This window comes from Panthera onca, chromosome D3, assembly GCF_046562875.1.
Source record: "Panthera onca isolate mPanOnc1 chromosome D3, mPanOnc1 haplotype 2, whole genome shotgun sequence".
Lineage (NCBI taxonomy): Eukaryota > Metazoa > Chordata > Mammalia > Carnivora > Felidae > Panthera > Panthera onca.
Window position 1 is genome coordinate 69408315 of NC_138350.1, and position 27221 is coordinate 69435535.

At 43.6% G+C, this 27221-nt stretch overlaps 1 protein-coding gene across 4 annotated transcripts; it reads right to left on the reverse strand.

Moving 5' to 3' along the window:
• Positions 1-616: 616 nt before the first annotated feature.
• On the reverse strand, positions 617-25720 carry MRO (maestro). 4 transcript variants are annotated; one of them, XM_060613873.3, is made up of 8 exons: positions 25615-25720; positions 21001-21145; positions 10410-10512; positions 9020-9166; positions 7876-8058; positions 5875-6030; positions 4683-4790; positions 617-2353 (listed from the first exon to the last, which is right to left on the reverse strand). In XM_060613873.3, the coding sequence occupies exons 3-8, from the start codon at positions 10506-10508 to the stop codon at positions 2339-2341; spliced, it is 708 nt and encodes a 235-aa protein (XP_060469856.2). In that variant the 5' UTR covers positions 10509-10512; positions 21001-21145; positions 25615-25720; the 3' UTR covers positions 617-2338. The 4 variants fall into 4 exon arrangements, with proteins under 4 accessions (XP_060469856.2, XP_060469854.2, XP_060469851.2 ...); XM_060613871.3 differs by having other exon boundaries at positions 617-3566; XM_060613868.3 differs by having other exon boundaries at positions 617-4328.
• Positions 25721-27221: the final 1501 nt, after the last annotated feature.

A 27221-nucleotide genomic window follows, 5' to 3' on the forward strand; every position in this document is an offset into this window, starting at 1 on the left:
AAGGGAAATCATAAGTTGATGTCCATTACGAAGAATCTTATATGTCAGGCTTGGGAGTCTGCTTAACTTGATAAATTAAAGGCACCTTTGCAATATCAAACCATCTCTCTTCAGTAAACAGGGATGCATATTGAGTCTTTCTAGAATCCAAAATATTTCAGGGTGCCTGGGTGGTTCAGTTGGTTAAGTGTCTGACTTCAGCCCAGGTTTTGATTTCACAGTTCATGAGTTCGAGCCCCACGTCTGTGCTGACGGCTCAGAGCCTGGAGCCTGCTTTGGATTCTGTGTCTCCTACTCTCTCTCTGTCCCTCCCCATTCACGCTTTGTCTCTTTCTCTCTCAAAAATAAATAAACAGTAAAAAAAAATTTAGAATCCAAGGTTTTTCTAAGAACATTTAACATAAAAATAAATACAGGAACAAAAGACTTACTCTACTATGGTCAGACTGAAAGAATGTAAATTCAGTAACATAAATACAATGATAATCAATCATAAGCCATTTGTTATCAATAGGCTAAAACAAAAATGTCACGAAAGGACAAAGGCAAACACATACTATGGAGAATGAGCAATAACCATCCCAGTCTTTCCAAAGCAGACCACTTTACACACCAACAGGCATTTAATTTTTATTTTAAACAGCATTTTTGCATGTGTTCTAGGATTACAAAAGTAATACATGGCTTATTGCAGAAAGCTTGGAAAACACAGAAAAGCAGAGATATGTATCTGCCTTATTTCTAGCACTATCTGCTAGCTGTCCTACACAGCTGCTGCTCCTCTCTTTATAAAACACACGCTTGTGTTTTTTATAGTATTTGAAGCATTCATTACTCTATGGACTGGCATTCCACTGGATTCTGTTGACACTGAGTACCGATCACCTGTGAGATTCCCAACTTCCTTGTCCTCCCTCTCCCTTCTCTGTCCCTTTAAGAAAGACCCATGTTGTGAACAACCTGAAAGCAGGGATCAAGTTTCATGCATACCTCTACCCCGAGCCCTTAGCATGCTAGCACGAGAATATTCCTTTTCTTTAATTCACTCACTGTTCTTTATCTAGTGTTGAAAAATAAGAAATGCGAAAGCATTACCTCTAGACTGGCAAATTAATAGGCATCTTATGGCAAAAGGGATACTTTAAGGACATGAGCATAAAGGTAACCTGCAGTCTGGTTATGAGGAGAGAAATGACAGCCCTCATTTGTCAAGATGGGCTTCTCTGAAGGAGTAGTAGCTTCGGATGACTTTCTGACTTTTTTCTCCCCAAACAACATTTATTTACTGGGCACCTCCTGAGTACCTTTGAAGTCATGTGACAGTTACAAAGCTATACAAGATAGGATCCTTCCTTCAGCAGCTTCAACCTAAGGCAGGTAGGTAAAACCTTGCAAATGAGATAAAACATGCTAAGTGGCCTAAGATTGTTAGAATTTTTTCAGAGATGTGAGCTGAACTCACATCTGATTGAGGGGATCAGACATTGATCAGTCTTCGAGCAGGCATAAGTTATACATATGAAGTGTGTGTGTGTGTGTGTGTGTGTGCATGGCTAGGCAAGGGAGGAAATTCGAAGCAAAAGGAACAGACTGAGCAAAGGCAAAGGAGTATAAGAGACTAAGAAGTGTTTACGGAAGAGAGAGGAGCCAAATTTGGCTAAAGCCAAAAAGTAACAGAAGAAAAAGCTGGAAAGGAAGAGTGTGAACCCATGGCTGAGAGCCCAGAATAGCAAACTAGTTTGGACTCTATTCCCACTACAATTTGGAACTATTTAGTCATTCAGCAAATATTTCTTGATCATCTGCTACGTGCTAGGTGCTGTGATACATTCGGTGAGATACAAAAAGGAAAACAAGGCATGGCTTGCGGTACAAAAGCAAGGTGTCCCTGCTCTCACCACAGAGCTCCATGATAACCTTCTAGAAATGTAGTTCAAACTCAAAGTGGACTTATTAAGAGCAAAATGAAACTGGCCAAAAGACAAATTAATGATAAGGAATCTTTTTTGGTTACTTATTGCTGAGTAATAAACTATCCCAAAGATTAGTGGTTTAAAACAACAATGATTTGATTTGATTAACCTGCTTACGATTCTGCAATTTTGGATGGGCTTCATGGAGATAGCTCATCTCTTTGCCACGGGGTGTCAGCTGGGGTAGCTTGAACAACTGAGGTCTGGCTGGAACGGCCAACTTGTATCGTACATCTGGACCTCAGACTTCATTGTAGGTTGAGTTCCTCAGCTCTCCTCCACAAGGCATTGCATGTGGTTAGCTTGGTTTTCCTTCCAAAATGGTGGTCTCAGACATTCTTCTTTGTTTCTGGTAATCTGACTTCTTACATGGCAGCTGGCTTCACCCGGAGCACAAAAAAGGAAGCTCTTAAAAAGTAGCTTAAAATTGGCACGGTGGTATTTTCAGCATATTCTAATGGTTAAAGTGGGTCACAAAGTCAGCCCAGATTCAAGGGGAGAGGTCTACACAAGGGCATGAATATCAGGAGGCATGATTCTTTGGAGGCCACCAGAGTTACCAGTCTACCAGAAATCTTAAAGTCAATTCAACAGCATCTTCCACAATTTTAATCAGCTAACGGGCCTTAAGTACATTGATGTTTCTGCTCTACAGCACATAACCTGCCTGCCTCACTCTACCTCCACCTTTTTGCATGCTAGCAAAATGCAGTTCTCAAGCCACTATTGATCACTTAATCGAACTGCATCAGATTCTAAACGGACCTTGGAACATAGTTTCAAACAGGCCAACATCTGGGAAGGGAGAGGGCTCTCAGCTCAGAACCATCCCTCCTGCTCCTGAGCCTGTGTCACTCCCAAGAGCTCCCCAGGTCATGTACCCCAGCTTCAAAATAGGAAGAAAGAAAACCCATTCGTGCTCCAACTCCCCCTTCCGCCATCTGCCACATCCTTGTCTCTCCTAGGAGACAACTCAGCCCTCATCTGTGTTACAAGGCCCTGTCTCTGGAGAGCTAGAGCAGAAGATGGAGTTCTTGGTTTTCAGAATGACACTAAGATCCCTCTACAGCCTTTATTACCCTCTTACGTTTTCCATTTCCCAGACTTGTCCAGTATGGTCTGAATGCCAAGTTCAGTGGTAATACCAGAATTTCTATAGGAGAAGCTTGGGAAGCAAACTGGTTGGACAGAAGGTCAGAGGGATGAAGAGATTTTTCCTGAAATTTTCACAAGAGCCATGTGATCCCTCATAGGACTAGAATCGGTCACCAAAATTGACCTAATTAGCCAAGAGGTGACAAATACAAATATATACTCAGATCACAAATTTAATTAATAAAAATGTGTACTTAGCACATATAAAAGCAAAAGTTAACTGAGTTAAATAGAGCAGCAGCTAGGCAGTTTTTTAATGTGTTTTTGTTTTGTTTTTTACATTTCTAACCATCTGTCAATTATTCCACATTGAAGCAGAATCACATTGTAATTAAATGTTCCAGAAGTCCGTCCATACAGATTTGAATTCTGGCTCCATCCATTCACTGGGTCATCTTGGGCAAGCTACTTAATTTCCCCGTGCCTTAGTTTTCCCACCTATAAAATGAAGATAATAATAGTACTTTTCTCATAGGCTGTAAATAATACTTGCAAAGTGCTTAGTGTCCAATAAACATTCTCAGTAAATGTTCCTTATCATTCCATACATTACTATGGGTTTTTTTTAACCCCGTGCTTTATAGATATTTTTTTCTCTTTATTAATTCATGTTTGGAATGATCTAAAAGGCAATGACTGTTGAAGATTAGGAGAAGCTAAAGATACCCTCTAAACCCCCTTCTTGGTCCCTTGGCCGACTTTAAATAGATCTTGCCAACAAAAGGTATCAATACCAAAGTGTCAATAGCAGATTTAAAAAAAAAAAAATACTTCAAATAATATTCTCCTAAGCCTCAGAAATTAAAAATAACATTAAAAATAAAAGAGAGGTGACCGAGATGAACTTAAGAAGGAAAAGGCTGAGAAATAAGCACTGAATCTACACATACTTTAAATGTTTTAAACAAAGTGTGTACCTTCTCATCAAATTTGTATGGGGAGAAGATGATATATATAGAAGCAATTTAGAATTTGCTTGGGATATAATTATACAAGTCCACGCAACTGCCATCATCTGTTCTCCCAGCATCCTGTTTGCTATTACAAACACAAGAGGCAAGCAGAAGCATCCAGAAGAGTTAAAAGAGGGGGACTCTCGGCCCCCTGCAAGGTGCTCACTGGAACAATTTCCCTGCTGCTCTGTGTTTACAGAATCCTATTTGCATAGAGGAACTGCAGGAGCTCTGGATGATAGTGGCTCTGAAAGAAATCAGCAAAAGGGCACGTGAGGGATGGATTCAATACGCTTCCTTGACTCTAGAAGGTGTAGATAGTTGTCAAGCACAGAGCATGAGGACGATCAATCTTCAGATTCTCAGAGGTGGAGATCATTGCCTACTGATCTAAACTGGGAGTACCAATAGATTTTGTGCACAATCCTCGGGGCATTTTGTCATTTACATTGCATGATGGGTCAGTGACAATATTATTGGAAACATAATTGGCCTGAGTCATTTTATGGGGAGTGACTCCCTTGTGTGGCTGTCCACCTTCTGGGTTGACACCAGGAGGGCAGGGGCCTCTAGGAATTCTCTCCTACCCTCTTTCACTCACCAGCTGCCGGCAGAGTTTAGGGTTCCTTTGATCTGCTTCACTCTGGAAGCTGTATTCCTTTCTTTCTTTCAGATATGGAGAACAGGCTCGAAATGTTGTTTTGCAAGCCTGAGAAAAATAGTATTACCATCTTATTGTCAAAAACATTAGAGAGTTCTATAATCCAAGCAAGGAAGAGCATTGTACCCAATCTGTGGTCTGGGGGCTACTGAGGGTATAAAAGTAACTTCCAGAAGTTTCGAAGACATCAACCTCGTCTTGTTAACCAGGACATAGCACCCAGAACATGCCCGATCTCGTCTGCTCTCAGAAGCTAAGCAGGGTCGAGCCCGGTTAGTACTTGGATGGGAGACATCAACCTTAAAGGATTTTGCTTATAAGGTGGCCGTGTTTATAATTTGGGGCTGGTGGCGAGAGCATAACTTTATAGTTTACCACAGCCCTTATTATTGTCCCATCAAAAGTAGTTCTGATTCCTAAGTTTGATACCTCTCTCTCTGTCTCTGTCCCTCCCGTGTGCACTAACTTAAAGAAGACAAGTGTTCGATGGAAACTTTTGCTCTCAGTGGTTTTGAAATACTCCCCCACTTCAAAGCAGGCCTGCAGTTGATCCAACCTCATTAGGATGTGTTTTCTCCAAGAATAAAACAAAAGATCTACCGGGGACTGAGAAGCCAAAGGTGGGAAATCTATACCAGGCACAGTGAGAGAAGCTAACTGGCCTGAATTAATATCATTGTATGTGGGCTACTGCCCCAGAGACTAGACCTGGGCCTCTCTGCCCCCACTCTCCATTAACCTGAGTTTATCTAGCATTGACACGTGCTGAGATTGGGTGGGTGGGAGAGGAGCTAATGGAAGATAACACTTTAAAAAAAAAAAAAGATTTTATTTTTAAGTAGTCTCTACACCCAATGTGGGGCTTGAACTCATGACCCTGAGATCAAGAGTTGCACACTCCACTCACTGAGCCAGCCAGGCACCCTGGAAACCAGCACTCTGGCTCAGAGAGAGATGACACCCTGAGTAGACGCCTTTCTCAGGATTCACAGGGACGCACTGGCACAAGCAAGTACAGCATAACTGAACTGGCGGGAACAGAGGGTCCAGCATCCCAACGGGGCAGCGCCACAGCCCCCTTGATGAATGGCACAGAGCTTTCATGCAGTTAGTTGGGGAATCCCAGACTTACCTTGGCCACCTGGGGATTTCTGTCCTGTAAATGTGTCAGGAGGGAATCTTGAGTCTGCTTAACCTGACTGGTGAAAAATTTCTTCCATTTCCGCCCAACAAAGTCCGCCAATTGCCCAAACAGGACAAAGGCTGAATATCTCAGGTTGTCATTCTCCTGTGGATCCCCAGTAAAGAAAACAACAAAATCCAAGTCATTGCCCAAATGCAAGGGCATCAGAAAACAACACAGCCATCAATCTTTGTTGCATGGTAGGAGGTGGGTCACCAGATCCAGTCTAAAGCGCTTAGCTGGCTGAGATGGGGGACAGAGGAGACGGGCTGAGTCTTCAGTGAACGTCTTCTCTAGCAGACAAGAAGACTAGAATGAGGGACCTCTGTGCTAATCCCAGCTCCCCAGCTCTTTTCTTTATTAGACAGTGTTTTGGAGATAGAATACATTTATACGGTTCAAAATTCAAAATAACCAAATAGTTATATATATATACATATATATATATATATATGTATATACATATACATATATAACTATATACATATATATATAACTATATACATATATATATGTAAGTCTCCTTCCTACCCCTTTCTGCCCGCCACTAATTTTCCTTCCCATGAATGAACAAAGCTATAAATTTTGTGTGTAGCCCTCCAGAAAATTAGGAAGAAACAGAATAAAATATATATTACGTAGTCCTTTCTCACGTTTTTACACAAATGGAAGCACACCATGCCACTGTTATGTACCTTGACTTTTAGCAAGGTTAAGTGTCTAATTCTGGATCTCGGCTCAGGTCAGGATCTCACGGTTTGTGAGTTTGAGCCCCGCGTCAGGCTTCTGTGCTGCCAGTGTGGAGCCTGCTTGGGGTTCTCTCTCTCTCCCTCTCTCTCTGCCCCTCCCCTGCTTGTGCACTCACTCTCTCACAAAATAAATAAGTGAACTTTAAAACAATTACAGCCAACTATCATCATCTCCATCCTCACCAGGTATTAAAAAAATGATTGCACGGCAAATGAGTCCTGGAAATTAAGATGACACCTCCAGAGAGATTTCGAGACATCTCCCTGCAGATATCTGTTTACATTCCAGGGAGGTAAAGTAGACACCTTCCTCTCCCCTCCCCAGAGATGACTGGTTCACATTCCAGAGCAAAGGTCTCTCCGTCTCTCTGTCTCTCTTAGCGGGAGGAGAGGCAAATGTGCCAGAAGCTCCTATATATAAACTCCAGATTTTGTAATTTCAAGATTTTTCTTCCTCTCGTGGGGTGCAGGTTCATCTGGAGAATTCGGTGTGGGGAGCTCATGCATGGTGCTCTGTGAGTAAATAAAAGCTCTGTTTCCTGTTCTACAGATACTATCTTTCTGTTAGAGAGAGAGAGAGACAGAGAGAGAGAGAGTGTACGTGTGTAACTGCAGTATCTCAGATCCAGACTACACCGTGTACTTTCTGCTTAACCTGCCTGGTCACCTGGCCATGAAGAGCACAGTTCCTGTGATCAGAGGGCCTGGTTTCATATCCACTTGCTGGCTCTGTGAATCTTGGGCAAGTTACCTAACCTTTCTGTGCTGTGCTTTCCTTATTTATACAGTGAAGATATTAACAGTGCCTACCTCACAGGGCTATTATCTGAGATAAGCCACGAAAATTGCCTAGCCCCACGCCTGGCACACAGTCAGGGCTTGCTAAAGGCTGACTATGGTTATTGTCACATTCGCCAGAGAGCACCGAACGCACGTTGGCAATGCTATCGCCATCCCCATCCTCATTGGACGTATATTCACTCCTCCATAAAAACAAAAACTCCTTAAGGGGTAGTGATGGAATGCTATTCTTTATACGTTTTCCATAACCCCCCGGTACATTACTAGGCTCGCAGTATGATTTCTTAATTAGTAAGTTAGTAATAGAGACCATGTTCTCTGAGCAACACAGCCAGGGCTCATGTTTCTAATCCCACTTCAACTTTAATAACCCAGAAATCTTCTGAATCATCTCGCTTACGTCATCTAGTAAAGTCCTGGCCTGGAGAGTGATGTCTATGAAGAAGGAGCCCAAACTTTTCCCCTGGATCTTGCCCAGGAGGATGGTCAGAGTCTTCATGCTCTCGTGGATGACGTCAGCACTCACAGGGTCATACAGGCCATGCACCAGCAGGTCTAGGACAATTTTCTTATATTTTTTCACCTGTTAACAAGGTGTGAAAAGCATTAATATTCTAGCAACTGAGGAATTGCTCCCAGTGAGTTGAAAAGCAATCCCACTTCTAATCTTCCAATAAGCAAGGACCTGGACGAAGAGCATGGCTTTCTTCAGGAACTGCCACAACAACTCTTATTACTGTACAAATGCTTCCATCAACCTGACCCAAGAGCCAGCTCGGTCTTGGAAGAAGAACCGAAAGAGCAATCTGGAGCTTGGCCTCTGAGCAGATGAGGCCAGCGAGGGCACATCAAGGAGTATGGAAGCCTGGATGATCTAGGCATCTGGGGCGTAGTGGGTACTTTTATAGAAGATGAGACGGAATGGTCACAGAAGCTGATGGATACTGAAGGCAGAGGTGGGGATAACACCTTTTACCAAACAAGCGTAATTATTCAAAAATAAATCAAATTCACCCAAGAGGAGGACGTCCAGGTGTGTGTTAATCCCACCTGCAGCTCTGTTTCCCAAGGCTGATAATACTGAGGTGCAACGACTGTCGTATAACTGCAAATGAGTCACACCCTTGTACAATCTCCTTCCCTTGAGTGCGGAAGAAACCAGTGGCTTGTTTCCAGGCTACAGACTATGACAGTGGTGATGGGATATCATTCCCAAGGTCACATTACATTACATGGGATTCCATTTTAGCCAGCATGAGTGCTAGAGGCTTTCCTGCCGGCCTTGAAGATGTAAGCTCACAGGCTGTGAGGGGACAGGTGTCAGAAAGGAATGCAGTCTGGCCCATCTTGACTGCAGCCTCGTGAGATCCTGAGCGGAGGACCCAGCTAAGCTGTGCCTAAAGTCCTGACCCAAGGAAACTGCAAGATGATGACCGCCAGGTGTGCGATGACCTGTCACCCAGCAGTAGAAAACCAGTACGTGAGGTGCCAGCGCTGGGGACTTCAGGCCGTCAGCCTGGCTGGGTGCCACCTTCCCCTCCTACCTTGTCAGGGGTCTCAGAGGCCATTGCTCCCAGGCCTCTCATTGCCATGTGACGCTTTTTAGCATTGGGGTCCTGGGCTCTTTCTGCCAAGATGAAAAACACGTTCTTCGGAGGCTCCTGATTCTGGAGACTCACTGTCCAAGAGATCTGGGTAGTAAGTAAAAAATGTATTGATCTGGGGAGTGTTCAGAGTCATACCTATCCCAACCCCAAGCCCTCCCTCTAAAGAAAATTTCTGTGTTGCCTGCTCGATTCAGCCTTTCTTTGTCCACCCAAAGACACCTGATTTTTGCTGGAAATACGTTAGTGGCTCTACATAATGAAGAAAATGGATGGAAGAGGAAATAGGTAGAGAAAAATAATGCAGGGCTGGTGTTGAGTAGGTTGGGTGGGGCTTATGGCAGGTGCCCGAGGACCACTGAGGGTGTGCTAGAGCTCAGAAGAAAGGGGGCTTTAGACAGTTGATGTGAGCTGAGAACAGTGACCCTCCACAGGACAAGGAATGCTGTACTGCTTCCAACTCAAAGGAGAGAGTTTCCCTGACCCTTCTTTTCCCTCCAGCTCTTCCCCATTATTCTGCTCTACTTTGTAGCCGAACACTTTGAAAAAGGTGTCTCTACTTGTTTTCTCCAATTCCTCTCTCCATTATCTCTTGAACCTTCTGGGATCAGGTTGATGGCCCCACTAATGTGGCTAAATCCAAGGGTTAACTCTCGGCACTCATCCTCCTCAACCTCTCAACAACACTTGACCTAGCTAGCAAAGCACATCTACAAACATTTCAGGGCACCTGAAGGAGGTCCCACCCCAGGATGCACGCATCTGAGCAACTAAGATTAGGAAAAGAAATGTATAAAGAATGCAAATTGGGGAACACTGTGCAGCTGACACAGGAACCTACTTCAAGGACTAAACTCTAACTGCAGGGCAAGAGATGGGTTACCTCTGTAGTGAACATATGCTTCCAGGAAGGCCCCAGTGTTCTAGGCTTCACACACATGTACTGGAGTCAGAACCAAGGACAATGCATGATCCAGACAAAATCCAAGAAAAAGCCACCTCCTCACTATCCTTAGTAGTGAGGGGCTAGAGGCTGGACCCATGGCTCTACTGGGTATCTGGTTGATTACCAAGTCTCATCACTATTTCTCAATATTCATTGCACTTTATTCTATATTTTTATTATTATTAAGTGTGCAGCAAGCTAAATTCTTCCCAGCTCATCTCGTTCTCCTGTAAACATTCTGTCTGAGTTATAAGAAGTGTCACCAAGCATTTTTTTTCAAAAGGAGCATCGGTGGAGCCTCCAGAACTAATGCAGACCAGGCAAGCACACTTTACAAAGTGGCTGGTAGGGAGGGACCTCTGTTTATAACATTTGGTGACAGACCTTTGAAAAGAAAGACACCATTGACGTCCTTTTCTTTTTAGGCTGGGTGGTGGGGATCGGCAGGGGCTGGCCCAGGATTCTTCTTTGTGTTTGGTCCATGGGACTAAAAAACAAAACAAACAAAAAACCCACCAGAATTGTCATATGAGCCACAAACACTCCTCTGAGCCTTGTCCTCGACAGGCAATGTCATACAAAGCACTGTGCCGGGGTAAGGACACAAAGAAACAACATCCCTGAGGCTTGTCCTTGGGAACCAGAACCCTTGGTGAGGAGATGGGACAGTCCTGTGGAAAGATAAAGAGCAGGAGGAAAGGCAGCAGAGGCATCAATGGTCTGTCCCCTGATTCCCATTCCATCCCAGAGCCTCCCTGTATCAGAATCTCCAAAGAGATGAAATGAAGACTCTGGGCCCCGACCACACAGATCCTCACGAGTGGAAGTAAAAAGTAGCCTGAAAAAACTTTGTGGTTTTTTTTTTTTTTCAACTTTTTTTTTTTTTTTTTTTTTTTTTAATTTTTGGGACAGAGAGAGACAGAGCATGAACGGGGGAGGGACAGAGAGAGAGGGAGACACAGAATCGGAAACAGGCTCCAGGCTCCGAGCCATCAGCCCAGAGCCTGACGCGGGGCTCGAACTCACGGACCGCGAGATCGTGACCTGGCTGAAGTCGGATGCTTAACCGACTGCGCCACCCAGGCGCCCCAAAACTTTGTGTTTTTTAAAGTTCCCCACGAATGTATACTGGGATTTTAGAGGGGATCTGGATATCATCTCTTACAATTTTGAGACGCACATATCTTTCAGCGATCCTTGCATCCTACAGATACACTGTAGCTCAGATGCTCAAACGCATACATAGGATAGGCACTACTTTGTAACAAGTGATCTTTGTAATGCAGTGTCCTTTAATAGTTGTAACTTACTATTTAATACAAGCAAGTTACACACATATATTACAAATATACAGCTACAGGATAACTACTACGCAGTCGTTAAAAAGGATATTGGGCAAAAACTCTAAAAAAAAACTTAAAAAAAGAAAAATCTATATAGATGATATATGTTAATAAACATCCTTTTTCAGAAGGAAAAAAGGAATATTGGGCAGACCTACATATGCTAAAATGATCTCCAAAACATGCTATTGAGTGAAAGCTGGAAATCAGTATGCTACTGTTTGTGTAAAAAGAACAGAAAGGGAAATATATACATGCACACATATGCTTGCATATGTAAAGAGAACAGGGAAGAAAACCCAAGAAACTTTAACAAAAATTGTCTTTGGGGGTAGAAATCTGAGCAACCAGAGTAGGAAGAAGACTTGCTTATTCATACTTTTTTCTATATCTACAGTTTTTGTAATTTTACCATGGGTATATCTTATTTAAAATATACATTATAGGGGCATCTGGGTGGCTCAGTCAGTTGAGCGTCTGACTTCAGCTCGGGTCATGACCTCATGGTTCATGAGCTTGAGGCCCACATCAGGCTCACTGCTGTCAGCATGGAGCCTGTTTTGGATCCTCTGCCCCCCCCCCCCCCCCGCTCCTCCCCCCATTCACATTTTCTCTCTCTCTCTCTCAAAAATAAGCATTAAAAAAATAAAATATATATTATAAATAAATACAGCTCACAAAGTGATTCTGATCTACAGCCTGATTTGAGGTGCACTAGTATAAACAGTATAAACCAGTCTGAACTAGTATAAACCAGTGCTTCTCAGACTTTAACGTGCACTTGAGTCATGAGAGGATCTTGTTAAAATGCAGATTCACTCAGTGAAGGTTTCAGATGCTGCCTTTCTTATAATCTCCTAGGGGGGGCGCCATTGTTGCTGGTATGAGGACCACATTTTGAGGGCAAGGTGTAAAGTTAAGAGCCACAAGAGTCAAGAGAGGACTGTGGGCTGGAACAGCTGGTAGAGACCCTGCATGTCGGTGAACTTTAGAGAAGAGGCATTCAGCACACGGAATACAATCAATAATATCAGTATATAATACAATCAATAAATTGTCAAGTGACTGTGTTGCATACCTGAAACTAATATAACATTGTATGTTAATTATATTTCAATTAAAAAACAATATGGGGGGGAGAGGGAATGGGGAAAATGGGTGATGGGCACTGAGGAGGGCACTTGTTGGGATGAGCACTGGGTGTTGTATGTAAGTGATGATTCATAGGAATCTACTCCTGAAGCCAAGAGCACACTGTATACACTGTATGTTAGCTAACCTGACGATAAGTTATATTTTAAAAAACAAGCAAATAAATAAAAATTATATGTATTAATATATTAATAAATTAATAAAATAAATAATAAATAAAATAACAAAATAAATTAATAAAATTTAATAAATTAATTTAATAAATTTATTAATTTGATAAATTTAATAAATTAATAAAAATAATAAATATAATAATAAAATAAAATTGATTAATAAAATTATATATATATATGAGCCACCTGGGTGGCTCAGTCGGGTAAGTGTCCAACTCTTGATTTCGGCTCAGTTCATGATCTCACGGTTCATGAGATTGAGCCCCGCATCAGGTTCTGTGCTGACAGTGCAGAGCCTGCTTGGGATTCTCTCTCTCCCTCTCTCTCTGCCCCTTCCCCGCTCTCTCTCTTTCTCAAAATAAATAAATAAGCTTAAAAAAAACCCAAATATAACAACAATCAATCTGGCAAAAAATACTTAATAAAGTTGGTTAACAAAGCCCAAAATTAACAGCAAAAAATACAAGGATAAAAATAAAGGAGATGCAGGAGCATATTTGACGCATTGGGATTCCAGTGGGGTTCCGTGTAGCTAGTGTCCTGGTAGCAGCGGTAACAACAATTAAAATAGGAGAGTGTAAAAGAGAAGGCAACAGAAAGTAGTTAAAGGCCAGCTGTGTCGGGTTTTTGACTGCTAAAGCGATCAGTTTCAATTCTATGTTGTACCTAAGAGTGAACTGTTGATTTTTTCTAAAAGAGGTGAAATCCATGTACCACGCAACTATTTTAACAATGTTGCACAACTACCACCTCTATCTGGTCCTAAATCTTTCTCAGCACCCCAAAAAGAAAACCCCATACCCACGACGAAGTCACTCCCCATGCTGCCCTCACTGCAGTCCCTGGCAATCATTTTTATGCCTTCTGTCCCTATGGATTGACCTATTCTGGGTATTTTATATAGAATCATACAATATTGTAACCTTTTGTGTCTAGCCTTTTCTTGGTATAATGTTTCTGAGGTTCAACCATGTAATAGCATTTATTGGTATGTCATTCCTTCTTATGTCTGGATAATATTCCATGACAGGCATACCTCATTTTATTACACTTTGCTTTACTGCAGTTCACAGCTACTGTGTTTTCTATAAATTGAAGATTTGTGACAACCCTGTGTCAAGGAAGTCTAGTGGTGCCATTTTTCCAGTAGCATTTGTTCACTTCGTGTCTCTGTGTCACATTGGGTGACTCTTGCAATATTCCAAACGTTTTCATTATTATTATATTTCTTCCGATGATTTGTGATCAGTGATTATGACTTGCTGAAAACACAGATGACGGTTTCTTAGCAATAAAATGTCTTTTTAATTAACGTGTATATTTTGTTAGACATAATGCTATTGCACATTTAACAGACTATAGTATAGTGTAAGCATAATTTTTATATGCACTGGGAAACCAAAAATTCATTTGACTCACTTTATTGTAATATTCACTTTTATTGAGCGTTCTGGAACCTGACCCACAATATCTCCAACGTAGGCCTAGATATGGATACACCACATTTGTTTATCCATTCATTTCATTGTTGATAGATACTTGGGTTATATTCACCTCCTAACTATTAAGAACAGCACTGCTGTCAACACTGGTGTGCTCCCAATTCCTTTGGGTCTATCTGTAAGAGTGGAATTGCTGAGTCATGTGGTAATTCAATGTTTAACTTTTTGAGGAATCCCCAAGTGGCTGCACCATTTTACATTTCTACCAGTGATGTGCCTGGGTTCCAATTTCTCCACATCACCAGTTGTTATTTTCCAATAACAACCGATTGATTATCATCATCATCATCATCATCATTTCCATCCTAGTGCGTGTGAAGTGGCATGTCCATGTGGGTTTGATTAGCACTTCCCTAGTGACTAATGGCATCGTTTTGTGCCCTTGTTGGTGATTTCAATATCTTTTCCAGAAAAATGTCTATTCAAATCTTTGCCTGTTTGTTAAATGGGCTGCTTGTTTTTGAGTTGTAGATTTCTTGTTTTTTTTTTTTTGTTTGTTTTGTTTTTTTGAGAGAGAGAGAGACAGAGTGTGTGGGGGAGGCACAGAGAGAGAGGGAGACACAGAATCCAAAGCAGGCTCCAGGCTCTGAGCTGCCCGACGTGGGACTCGAACCTATGAACCGTGAGATCATGACCTGAGCCAAAGTTGGACGCTTACCCCACTGAGCCACCCAGGTGCCCCTAGATTTCTTAATATATTCTGGATCCTAGGCCCTCATCAAATATGCGATTTACAAATATTTTTTGCCACTCTGTAGGTTGTCTTTTCAAGTTCTTGACAATGTCTTTTGATGCACCATCGTTTTCAATTTTGACGAAGTCTAATTTATCTATTTTCATGGCTGTTGGCTGTTGATGCTCATGCTTTTAATGATCTGAGGATCCACTGCCAGATTCAAAGTCATGAAGACTTACCCCTGTTTTCTTCCAAGATTTTTGTAGTTTCAGTTCTTATATTTAGATTGTTGATCCATTTTGAGGCTATTTTTGTATAAGGTATGTGGTAGGAGTCTAACTTCATCAGAACCATTGTTTTTTGTTTTGGTTTAAAAATTTTTTTGGTAGGAGAAATGATATTCAGGTGCTGCAGGGGTTCTTCAACCCCAGCTGCAATAAAATCACCTGAGGAACTTTTAATATCCTAATGCACTGGCTGTACCAGAGACCAAGTCTGTCACCATCTCCGGCATCGGTAATTTTTAAAACTCACCGAGTAATTCCAATGGGCAGTCACTGAGCTGGCGTGACTAGTGACCAATCACCTTGGTTTGCCCTGCAATATTGTGATCTATAGTAAATATATACTTAGTCTTTGTCCCCATTCTTGGCACAGAGCTCCTAAAACCCTTAGACTTTCCTAAGTGGTCACAGTGATCGAGGCATCTTTTGTCATGTTAATGAGGCTACTTTCAGAAAGCCCTTTCTCACCAAAGGATAAAGCTGGTTGCCAGGGGAATTGGAGGGTTGGAAACTTCAGTCCCACCCTCTCCTCTTGGGAGGCCAGAGAGGTTGCAGATAGAATTCAACAACCAACTGCCAATGATTTAATCGTGGTGCCAAGGTAAAATGAAGCCTCTACAAAAACCCAAAAGCATGGCGTTCAGAGAGCTTCTGGATTGTTGAACAAGTGGAGATTTGGGGAGAGTGGCACGCTCAGAGAGGGCATAGAAGCTTTCCGCCCTTGCCCCATACCTTACCCTCTGTATCTCCCATTGGCTTTTCCTGAGTTACATCCTTTTATAATAAACCGATGACTCAGTAAATAAAATGTTTCTCTTGAGTTTTGTGAGCCGTTCTAGCAAATTCATCAAACCCAAGGAGGGGAATGTGGGAACATCCAATACAGCTGGTTGGTCACAAGCACAGGTGACACCCCATACTTGCCATTAGCATCTAAAGTAAAGGGAGAGGGGACTGCCTTGTGGGGCTGAGCCCCTAACCTGTGGATGTGACAGGAGATAATGTCAGAATTGAATTGAATTCTAGGACAACTAGTCAGTATCTGCTGAGAACTGGAGAATTGATGGGTGGTACGGTAAAAATACACACTGACCCTGGACCTGAGGGGTTCCCTGGGACATGGGATTTTAAATGCTAAGACCAGGAAAGTCCTGGGGAAACCTGGACATGTTGGCCACCCTATCTACTCTACTCGAGTTGCAAACTTATTTAAACACAGGTGGCTGACAAAACCCAGCCCTGTTAAACAGCTGTGCTTTGGAACATTTGACTCTGACCTGAAGCGCGCGAGGATTTGGTTTCTCCACTGTCTTTGCCCCTCCATCCCTGCTGGTTTCTGTAATGCTCTCTTGGTCAGAAGACACTGGAGAGATCCATGAAAACATGCCTTCATCTCCAGCCCCTAGTCTCTATTTCTTCTACATCTCTGGCCAGCAGACCTCCCCTCACTACTACAATGGGGATCTCAGATAAAAGCCCAGAAAAAAATCACCCCACCGATTAGCAATATCGTCTGTGTTTGAATAAAGGCATTCCCATAAGCTTTACGTGACATGAAGCTAGCGGTCCTCACACCTGAACGTGCACTAGAATTGCCTGGAGGGCTTCTTAAAACAGAGTCCCAGACCTGATCCCCAGAGTTTTTGATTTTGTACATCTGAAGGATGACCCCAAATCTACATTTCTTTCTTTTTTTTTTTTTAAGTTTATTTATTCTGAGAGAGAGAGAGAGAGAGCAGGAGCGGGGGAGGTGCGGAGAGAGAAAGATAATCCCAAGCAGGCTCTGTGCTGTCAGCGCACAGTTGGATACGGGGCTTAATCTCAAGGACTGTGGGATCGTGACCTGAACTGACATCGAGTCAGATGCTTAACCAACTGAGCCACTCAGGCATACCTCAAATCTACGTTTCTAACAAGCTCCCAGGTGATACTGGGATGCTACTGGCCTGGGGACCATACCTTGAAAACACTTCATTAAGAGAAAGAAACTAGAGTATTACTATGCCAGTCTTCTCCAGAATGAAAGGATTTAAAAATTCACACTGTGACAGAACATGCTTGGTTGCTCCCTTGGGTGGTTTTCTGCACACAACCCGCTGTTGCACTAGAACCTGTCACTCTTTGGGTTGAATGCTCCAGATCAGAGTTGACTAGTGTCTGACCGTGGGTAGGCGGAGCTTAAAAGAAGCAAAGTTCCTCAAGCTGAGGGCTGCTCACTTTGGGGAGGGTGGGGGTTGTGGCACAAGCCTCATGATAAAGTGGCTGATGTCTCTGGTTCCGGGGCAGAAGAAAATCATGCCTGAGGCTTCTCTCCACTGAGAGAGAATTCTCTTGTAGTATTAACATAGCAAGTAAGTCTTTTAGCCGTCCAAAACATCTCCAGGCTTCAGAAGCCAAGCAGCCAGCCCTGTCACTTCTTTTTTTATATGTACATATTTTATTAAGAGACAGCACAAGCGAGGGAGGGGCAGAGAGAGAGGGAGACAGAGAATCCCAAGCAGAGAGAGAGGGAGACAGAGAATCTCAAGCAGAATCTCCATGCTATCGGCCCAGCGCCCGACATGGGGCTTGAACTCAGGAACCGTGAGATCATGACCTGAGCCGAAGTCAAGAGTCGGATGCTTACCCCACTGAGCCACGTGGGCACCCCCCTGTCACTTCTTAATAGGCACCTCTAGAGTTTAAGGTCACAGAAGGCTCTCAAGCAGTGCCAAGTTCGTGAGTGTTGAGTGCTCTTCATGGCATATTCAGTATGTGGTTAGAAAAACACGCAGGACCCCACCTCTAGCTCACCATCTCTGCTAGCAAGCCCTGCCTACCTCCCTACCTCCCCATCATAAGGTAAAAACTGTGATGTAGCTCAAACTTGCATCTTGATCTCTGGTGCAGGAAAAGCAAAGTATTTCTCACAGTGTTGGCTGGGCCTCCGACGTTAGAGCCCCCTGCAGTGCTTGTTATAAACCCCAGGCCTAGCCCAGAATTACTGGACCAGAATCCCAGAGTGCGCAGGGCCTGAGCACTGCATTTTCTACGCTGTGTGACGGCACACACACTGGTATGTGTTCTCTACACAGAACATAAATGACTCCAGAGTTGGCATACTCACACATCAGGAGAGACCCCAGAAGTCAGAGGAGCAGCTGGGGCCAAGAGGGTAGAAGAGAGGGGAGAATGTCGGTGACTTTGCAGAGAACAAGGCATTGACTGCATATGTTCATGAAGCACACTGAATTTTTTTCACAATAGAATTAAAATCACCCTGAGCTGCACAGGCAATGATTCGTACACGTTTCTTAAAAAGTTTCCTTAGAAAAGAAAACAAACATAAAAGTGACTTGGGGGTCCCCAAAACCCCCACCTGGAGCCCTGTGACTCTTGAGCCTACAGCTGCCGCTGCCCACGTGCACTCCTTCCCATTTCCTTTCCGACACTTAAGTCCTTTAGACCCAATCCAGTCAAACAAAAGAAAAATTTCCATCTGTTGCAATACAGGGTCTCAGAGAGGAGCATTTTAAACAGACCATGAATAAACATATGTATATGGATTCAGAGATTTTTTTTTTTTACTGTTTATTTATTTTTGAAGGAGAGAGAGAGAGAGAGACAGAGTGTCAGCAGGGGAGGGGCAGAAAGAGAGGCAGACACAGAATCCAAAGCAGGCTCCAGGCCCTGAGCTGTCAGCACGGAGCCGGACGCAGGGCTCCCACTCACGAACCCCGAGATCATGACCTGAGCTAAAGTCGTCTAGACGCCCAACTGAGTGAGCCACCCAGGCACCCTGGATTCAGAGATTTCTTAGATTTCTGTTCTAACTCCATCTGCAAGCCCAGTCACCCCCACGCTTTGCTATGAGGAATTAGGGTTTTCTGGCGCGTTGCCCTGGTCAGCACAGGTGCCTAGACCAGTGGGACTGGGTCTGGGAGGCCACCTGGCCACTTTGAAGCCAATGGCATGGCTCTGCTTATAGTTTCATTCATCCCTGTGTGCATTCTTCAACCCACTCTTCTTCTTCCGGGAAGTCCTTCCTGAGCGTGCTAATGCCCTGTTCCCCTGGTTTTTGCCTTTTCTGAGACCCCGGAGCTTGTCTTTGTCACCATGTTGTGATTCCACCTGGTCTTCCGAAACAGACATGGATTTAGGGTGATGTAGAAAACTGCTTTGTGGGGCGCCTGGGTGGCTCAGTCGGTTGAGGGTCCAACTCTTGGTTTCGGCTCAGGTCGCGATCAGGTCTCGGTTCACGGGATTGAGCCCTGTGTTGGGTTCTGCACTGTTGAGGATTCTGCTTGGGATTCTCTATCTCTCCCTCTTCCTCTGCCCCTTCCCCTTGCATGCTCTCTCTCCCTTTCAAAAATAAAGAAATAAACTCTAAAAACAAGAAAAAAGAAAAAAATTGCTTTGTGTTTTAGGTTGACTCCCAGATTCTGACTCAAAATATAAGGTTTATGGTCAATAATCCTTTAACTTAGTGAAGCCAAAAGGTATATTATAAAGGCCAAAATTACAAAATACTTTGATCATTTCTGTAAAACAAGGGGAAGAAACTGGTAGATTTCTCCCAATCCTCCCAACACTGACCTTATTAATGATAATAATAATATTAATAGTTACCATTTATTGGGTACTGTGTATGCTGGGCATTATATTTAGCACTTTGTATACACTGCAGGAGATGCTGTTTCGGCGGACCTCTGCTGAGCCAACGTGCCAGGTTCCCTGTATTCTCCAGGCCCAACCAATGCTTGTGGCCCACGGTGTTTGCTCCTCACTTCTGTTCCACTAGCCCTTACAAGCTTACCAAGAACCAGTTTCTGACAGCTGTGCTTGTTATGGTAACCGTGACAGTTAAGTGTTATAGACATCGATGAAATATGAATACACAAAGAAAGGAAGTTGTTTCTATGAAAGCAAGATGGAATGTTTTGGAAAGATTCAACAACGAGAAAGCTGCCACTTAGAATCGGTGTGGACGGTAAACGTTTGCAAAGAGTCTTAGTGGAACAATTGGAATTTGAATCACTCTGCAGAAGGGACTTTACGTGTGTCTCCCCCCGGTGCCCTTAAGCTCTCATTCCACCGACAGAAACCAAAACCAGAATTCACAGAAGAAGCATTATGCGTGTGCCTTATGCAAGACAGCTCAAAACCCGCCAGCTAGTGGATCCATATTCAAAGAAAAGACCATAGCCCTACATTAAAGACGAGGAAATTCTATATTTTAAGGTAAGATATTTGAGACAAGCATCATCTTTTCTGAATCTTTGCTTCAATAGGCTTCTTCCATGAGGTCTTCAGTCCCAATCTTTCAAATAAGAGGCTTTTCCCGCATTTGATTTAATCTCCACAGTCATCTTGAGAAGTCGGCTTAATTATGTCCACTTTAGAAAAGAAGGAAATGGAGCTTAGAGTCATGTAAACGACTCCTGTCAAATAGCTCGAGGTGGCAGAGTAGAGTCCCAGCACCACATCTGTACTACCCTTCACAGTGTGCTAAGCCTGTGTCCGGCTCCCAGGTGGCGACAGGCGTGCTCATCAGACAAGGACACGCTGTGTCCACACTTCGGTTTGAAGCACCAATATCTCATCTTCAGTCCCCTCCCTTCCTAAAACTCTTTGATGACTTGATATAATGATCTATAATCTATCTACTGGTCACAGCTGGATTGACATAGTTTGTGAAAAGAAAAAAAGATTGGCTTCATGGTCAGCGTTGCCCACTTCAGTTTTACAAAGAGAACAACTCCTCCAGATGCCAGGGACCCGAATGGCATTCCACAAAGGCCTGGGGAACCCTGATAGACCTCCTCCCGCGGCTGAGTCCCCCCCCCCCGCGCGCAGCGGGCCTTACCTGTGGCGGTCACGTGGTCAAGTGCAGCAGGTGCGGCTGGAGCGTGGGGTCCCGGGCTACTCCGATATCCGATATCCGCTGTTTCGGGGGGGTGGGGGGGTCGCCAGCTGGGATGACTCGGCTCAATTTTCCCAGCTCTGAATTCCTAACATAGAAGAAAGGAAATGGGACGGTGAAACAGATCTGTTCAGGATCACGGGTCAGCTACAGAGTGTTGGAAATTGAGAATTATAGGGAAAAAGGAAAGTTTAGATGATGGTATTGGGGTGGGGAAGGGAATCGTCCCCCGAATCCCGGCGAGATTGTTCCTAGTGGTTGCAAACATTACTTGTGTCCTTTACTTTCCCAAAGTGTGCTGAGGTGTCGTTCCCCCTTCCCCTTGCTGTGTTGTCCCCGTATTCTTCCGTCATTCCGAGTCTCACCCACACTTTGTAAAGAAAGGACTGCAATTCTGGGCTCTTCCCCTGCACCAAACCAAAGGGCTCTGCCCGGAGCGGTTTCCCCCGTGACGCCACCAGATGGCAGCATCACTCAATGGACGGGTTCCAGGCTGGGGACACAGCTGCAGGCCTTCCTTCCCTAATCCTGTTAGAGCCGCATTTAATCTAAGGATGGGACACTGTGTTCCAGGCCAAGCAGCTTCTTTGTGACTGATTGGTGCACCAACAGCTAGAGCTCTAAGGCTGACGCCCCTCTCTGCTCAACAGACACCATCGGTCCTGAAAGGACCGATTTAAACTGTTGATTTGTTGGTAAAACAAACAAAACGAAAAACTGGGAATAATAGTACTTCCTCCTTCCCTGGACTTCCCAGAGATCTACTTATCAATAACTATTTATTGTCTGGCCTTGTGTTTGGCAAGGTGGGGAATAGGTTCTAAAAGAAAAAAGTTACATTTTCAAAGCTCTAGGAGTTTATTGTTATGCTAATAAATGTTTATTGGATATTTCTCTGTGCCAAACATGGAGATAAATATTACACAGAATATCTCACTTGATTCTTACAACAAACCTAAGTACTTTTATTGTGACTCCCATATTAAGGATGGGGAAACTGAGGCACAGAGAGACGACCTTGCCAAATGTCATGTAATTAATTGGTGGCAGAGTTAGAGTTCAACTGCAGGCAGAGTTCAGACTCTTAGCCACCATGCAATGCAACGGGCAAGTTTGGGAAATCCAATTAGGACATATGCAGACGATATAACCAAAGAAGTACGTCAGAGTGGAAGGTTGAAAGAAAAAGCGGAGAGAAGGAAAAGTAATGCTCTTGAGAAAACAAGAATAATTAAGCTAACACAAAACCCTCTCTGGACTGGGCCCACTGCACACTCGTGGTGACCTCTGAGAATGCAGTTTCAACAGTGACAGAGAAGGCAAGCCAGACCACAGAGCTACGGGGCTATGTGGAAAGAGGAAATTGAGATGTCTTGCTGCAAAAGGAGGGCAGTAAATAGACTAGAAGAGACAGCAAGGTCAAGCAAAGGCGTTCCGGTTTTCTTGCGTGCTTTTTAGAGTAGAATTGAGCCTGGCCGTGTTTGAAAGCAGTTGCAAGGGAGACTTGGATTATGCAAGTGGCAGAAAGTGGAAGAGGAAGAGGCAAAAAAGCAAAAACAAAAACAAAAACAAAAATGGAACAAAACATGGGGGAGGGTAGTCCGGGGCACAGAGGAGGAGGGGGAGGAGGGAGAGAGATGCCCCCCTTTTGTCTGAAACTGGGAGGCAGCCACAGGGTTGGAGATACATTAACACACACATGAGAAAGAGGAGCAAGTTTAATTCTTCCGAATTAGCCGTCGTCTTTTCTGTAAAACCAGAGTTCAGTTAGCTCCCAAAAGTGGGAATAAGACTTGGGAGGACGTTTTCTTATGCTGAACGAATCCATATAGTGCTTAGAATGACCAAAAAGCAGATAAAATTAAATCAGGCAACAGAGGCTGCTGGAGAAGGGAAATCCCTGCCAAATCTCACTGGGGCACCAGGACTGAATTACCCACTGCATGGGCAGGAACACAGCCGATACTATATACGACCCCTATGTTTAAAGTTTCTTTTGTATTCAGGTTTTAAAATATTTGACAGAGAAATAGCATCTTCCTCATTTGCCAAATGGGCAGAACCCAAACTCGTGCCCAGGAAACTTACTGACCCAACTCCAGCTGTGTTAAACACTTCCCACGAAGGGCATGGGCACAGCCAAGGGCCCCACAGAGTTCCAGACACAGCACAAACTTGGGAAGCAGCGACATTAGGACACGGTGCCCAACAGGGCTAAGCTTCTCCTAATGTGGCCTTGGGTCACAGCACAATTCTTCTGGGAATTAGGAAGTTTCTTTGATAATTTGATTGCAACATATTGATACACTGACGACATGATGTCCTTCATGCACCATTATTTAATTTTATTGTTTGATGACCCTATTTTCATTCTTAATTAATATTTCCTTATATGCAAAAGTACATTATTGGGGCTGATGTAAGTAAAGAAATCAAAAAGGATAATTACTTAGTCTGCATTACTGATGAAAAGGGGAACAGGCAGAACTAAATCAATCATCAGTTCACTCTCCCTTCAGACTTGGGAAATTAGAACAAATAGTTACCGATCAAATGGCTTTTCTCCAGTGTGAGCATTGCCAGAGGCCCCTCCTTCTGTGATGGAGCCTTGTCTCGGCAGGAAACTTACCTAAGAGGGAGGGTTTTCGTTTCCTCCCTCTCATCTTCTTTTAAGAAATCCCTCTGGGTCAGGCCAAACACTGTCTTGATTTTCACTTCCAAAAAGAAATAAAATCGGCTGCCTGCCCAGGCACAGATTGGGAATACCAACTTCTCATCCATTCATTGTTCATTCTTCGCATGTTTATTGAGATCCTACTTTCCACAAGGCACAGTGCTCGCCAGGTGACAAAATACTCAGACTGTGCCAGGAGCCAGGAGAGAGAGGAGCAGAGACATGGTCTCACGTGCCCATAGAGAGGAGCTGACAAGGAGCATGGAGTCAAAGGGCAGTCCATCAGGATATCCTTCGCAAAGGAAGGAGCATCTGTACCCGGACTTACCAGAAACAGAGTTCGGCAGAGGGAGACAGAGAAGAAAAGCATTCCAGGAGGCAGGTGCAGCACGGGTTTGGGAGCCCAGGTGGATGACCCGGATGCGAGAGGGAGCCTTGTGCTTCCCAGACTCTTCCAGAAGCCACCTGCAGCAATGGCAGAGCCCAGAGCCAGCTCTTCTCAAACCTCAGCACTGTGTGCTTCCCACTCTACTACATCTCTGTCTTGTTTTCTCATAAAAGCCATGGTCTTTTTGTCTCACATCTTTGAATAAAGTAAATGCCAGAGGGAGAAGCACCGAGTTTATTCCTTGGCTTCAAATACCCTCCAGCCCAAGGAAGTGGGAGCCTCGCGATACCCAGGTGATACCCAGGCTCTCCAGCTGGACAGCTTCTAAGGACAGAACGTTGCTGTCAGTTATTTGCTCATCTAATTCACTGTCTGACTGTCCTGCCTTCTGTTTTCCTGACTTTATTACTTGACAGTCATTATCCGTGCCCCAGTGTAAGAATAAGTTAAAACTCCTCCGTAAGTAGCCTGAGATGATCTCTGAAAATGGTTCTCTACTCTCTTGAACCTGAAAACCCTGACAAATCATGCAAATCAAGAGGTTAAAATCTCTGTGTTTACTTTGAGAACGTCCATGAAACAGCCCAATCAAAGGTATGTATATCTGAAAAGCCACTGAGTCCCTGAAAGATGTCACTTTATAGAAGCAATGCATGCCACTCCATCATTACTATGGTGTGGGGCTCAGGCCAGAAAATGGGGTTAGACACAGGTCAGTGGGCCCAAAATCGTACTGCGTGTGCTGAAAAATGCAGAGAGTAATGCTGAAGTTAAAGAGTTTAGATATGGATTCATCGGTCACTGAGCTCAGCCAGGTGAACAAGGCCCCAAAAATGTGCCTCTGGGTTTACAGAGCTCAGGGTCAGATTAACCCCCATATAAACTCCTCCTGCCATACTGGGATGATCCTTACTGAAAAAGAACAGATCATTGTACTGAAGAAACACCTTCCCAGAAGAAACTGGAAAAACTACAACAACAACAACAACAACAACAACTTATGGCCCATTCAGCATAAAATAAATGTCAACAAAGGTTTTTTTGTTTTTTGGCTTTTTTGAGAGAGAACAAATGAGTGAGGGGCAGAGAGAAAGAGGGAGAGAGAGAGAGAGAGAGAGAGAAGTGGGGCTCACCTGAAGCAGGGCTCGTGCTCTCCGAGGCAGGGCTTGAGCTCACCCAATGTGGGGCTCAAACTCACAAACTGTGAGATCACGACCTCAGCCAAAGTCAGACGTTTAACTGACTGAGCCACCCAGGCGCCCCTTTGCCAATGAAGGTTTTTTAAAAAGTTCAAGCTTAACACTTTTCCTATCTGAACATGAATTATGCCCACACCATCACTCATACCCCTACTTCCAAAAACTAATCATCAATGCCTATGAACATCTTTCAATCTAACTGGTTAAATCTATAGCAATCAATGAACTGTGTTGAACTACAGTGTTTAATAGAATCGGCTGAATGCAGAAAATGCTCTGTGCAGAAAATGTCTTACCTGAGCTAGGCAGTGAGGAGAGCACTCATCCTGACAAGAGATGAATGTAACTAATCCCAGGAACATCGCCATCCTTTAAAGGAGCCGGGGGCCGGCTAAACTGCATTTTGTCCTTGAAGATGAAACATAGAATGAATTACAGTTTTATCACAAGAGGGAAATACATAATAAGACCTTTGTAGGCTATCTACCCCTGATAATTGCTAGAGATACATTTCATGCGGTTTTGCAAACTTTGAAGACTCCCACATTAGTTTCCTATTTTACAGGGGCCCAGTGAGAAAGCTACATGCACTTTATTGTTGAAGACAATAGACAGCACTCTGGGAGTCCTGATCAACCTCACAGATTCGACCATTCGTCATTGGCCCTGCTTTTAACAGTCCAAAGCATTCTTATGCTGTTTGTCAGGTTGTCCCCTCAGTCCTAGGAGGGGGTCATTCTCCTGCCTCCTCGACAAGTAGGGAAACTGAGGGGCAGGCAGAGTGAGTGGGGACTTGCCCCAAGTCTCAAAGCTAGCTGGTGGGACTGGCGTCTCCGTGTATGGCTTCCTCTCCTGCTTTGACCAGCCAGTAGTTCTGTAGATTCACCTGATCATCTCTACAGGCCTTACTTCCTCCCATCCCTTTCTTCTCCACCCTCTCCCCCACCTTCCTTGTCTCCATTTTCTTTGTCACGGACATTGCTCAGTATATTCCTTCTTCTTAAACAGTCTTAAGACTGCCTTTCCTCTTCCTTCAATTTCACATTTAAGGCAGAATCCCACTGAGTGACAAATGTGTAAGCATTTTATGACACAATTTCAGGCACAATTTTACTAACAGAATAATACACCCATGTCCAAAAGTGTCCACAAAATATGTGCTGTGCTTCTGTTATTAGAAATCCAGTCTATTGTTGGGACAGTTAACTCTTCCTTGAGGGATTGGAGAAGCTGTTGTAATAGGATGTCTTTTATACAGCCCATGACAGATGCACGTCCATCATCTATATTTGATCCCATAATCCCAGCCTCCATCACAGCTTACTGTGCCTTTCTTAATATTGCTCATTTAAGTCCTCCAGAAAAGAACAAGAGAAGATGGTTTTATCAACACGTATGTGTTCAGGAATTAACTCTGCGGGCTCTAGGTCCTTGTTCCTTCAAGAGACTATACATTGGATTGTCCCCAGAAAGGAAAGGGAAGTCGGTAACAAGCAAATCATCCAATCTTACCCACTGGGATTTTTTTTTTCTTTTTTTGCTAGCTTTTAAGTACACCTGTTCTCACTCTTTCTTATAATTTCAGGTAAATGAACCTTGACCATGGCTTAAAACAACACAGCAAGTTTTTGATCTTAGAATCCACCACTATATCTGTCAAAACTGATCCCTTTGAGTACAACCATTTTGGAGAGAAAGTTGACAATATCTATCAAAAGTCTTTCTGCATATGCCCTTTGACATAGTACTTCTGTTGATGGTCATTTATACCGGGAGCTATGGTGATTTTGTGCAAATTAGAAAAAGGAACCCCTTCCTTAAGACATTTATGCTATCTGCCAGATATTTACTATTATTTGCAATAGCAAAATATTGTTGCAAATGTCCATCAGCAGGGAATAGG

Coding starts and splice junctions, on each gene's coding strand:
- MRO (XM_060613868.3), bottom strand. CDS start 10,508: ATGGACCAAACACAAAGAAGAATCCTGGGCCAGCCCCTGCCGATCCCC. Junction 9,167..10,409: donor TGGTGTCTTTCTTTTCAAAG/GTCTGTCACCAA, acceptor CTTACTACCCAG/ATCTCTTGGACAGTGAGTCT. Junction 8,059..9,019: donor CCTCTGAGACCCCTGACAAG/GTAGGAGGGGAA, acceptor CCTTGTTAACAG/GTGAAAAAATATAAGAAAAT.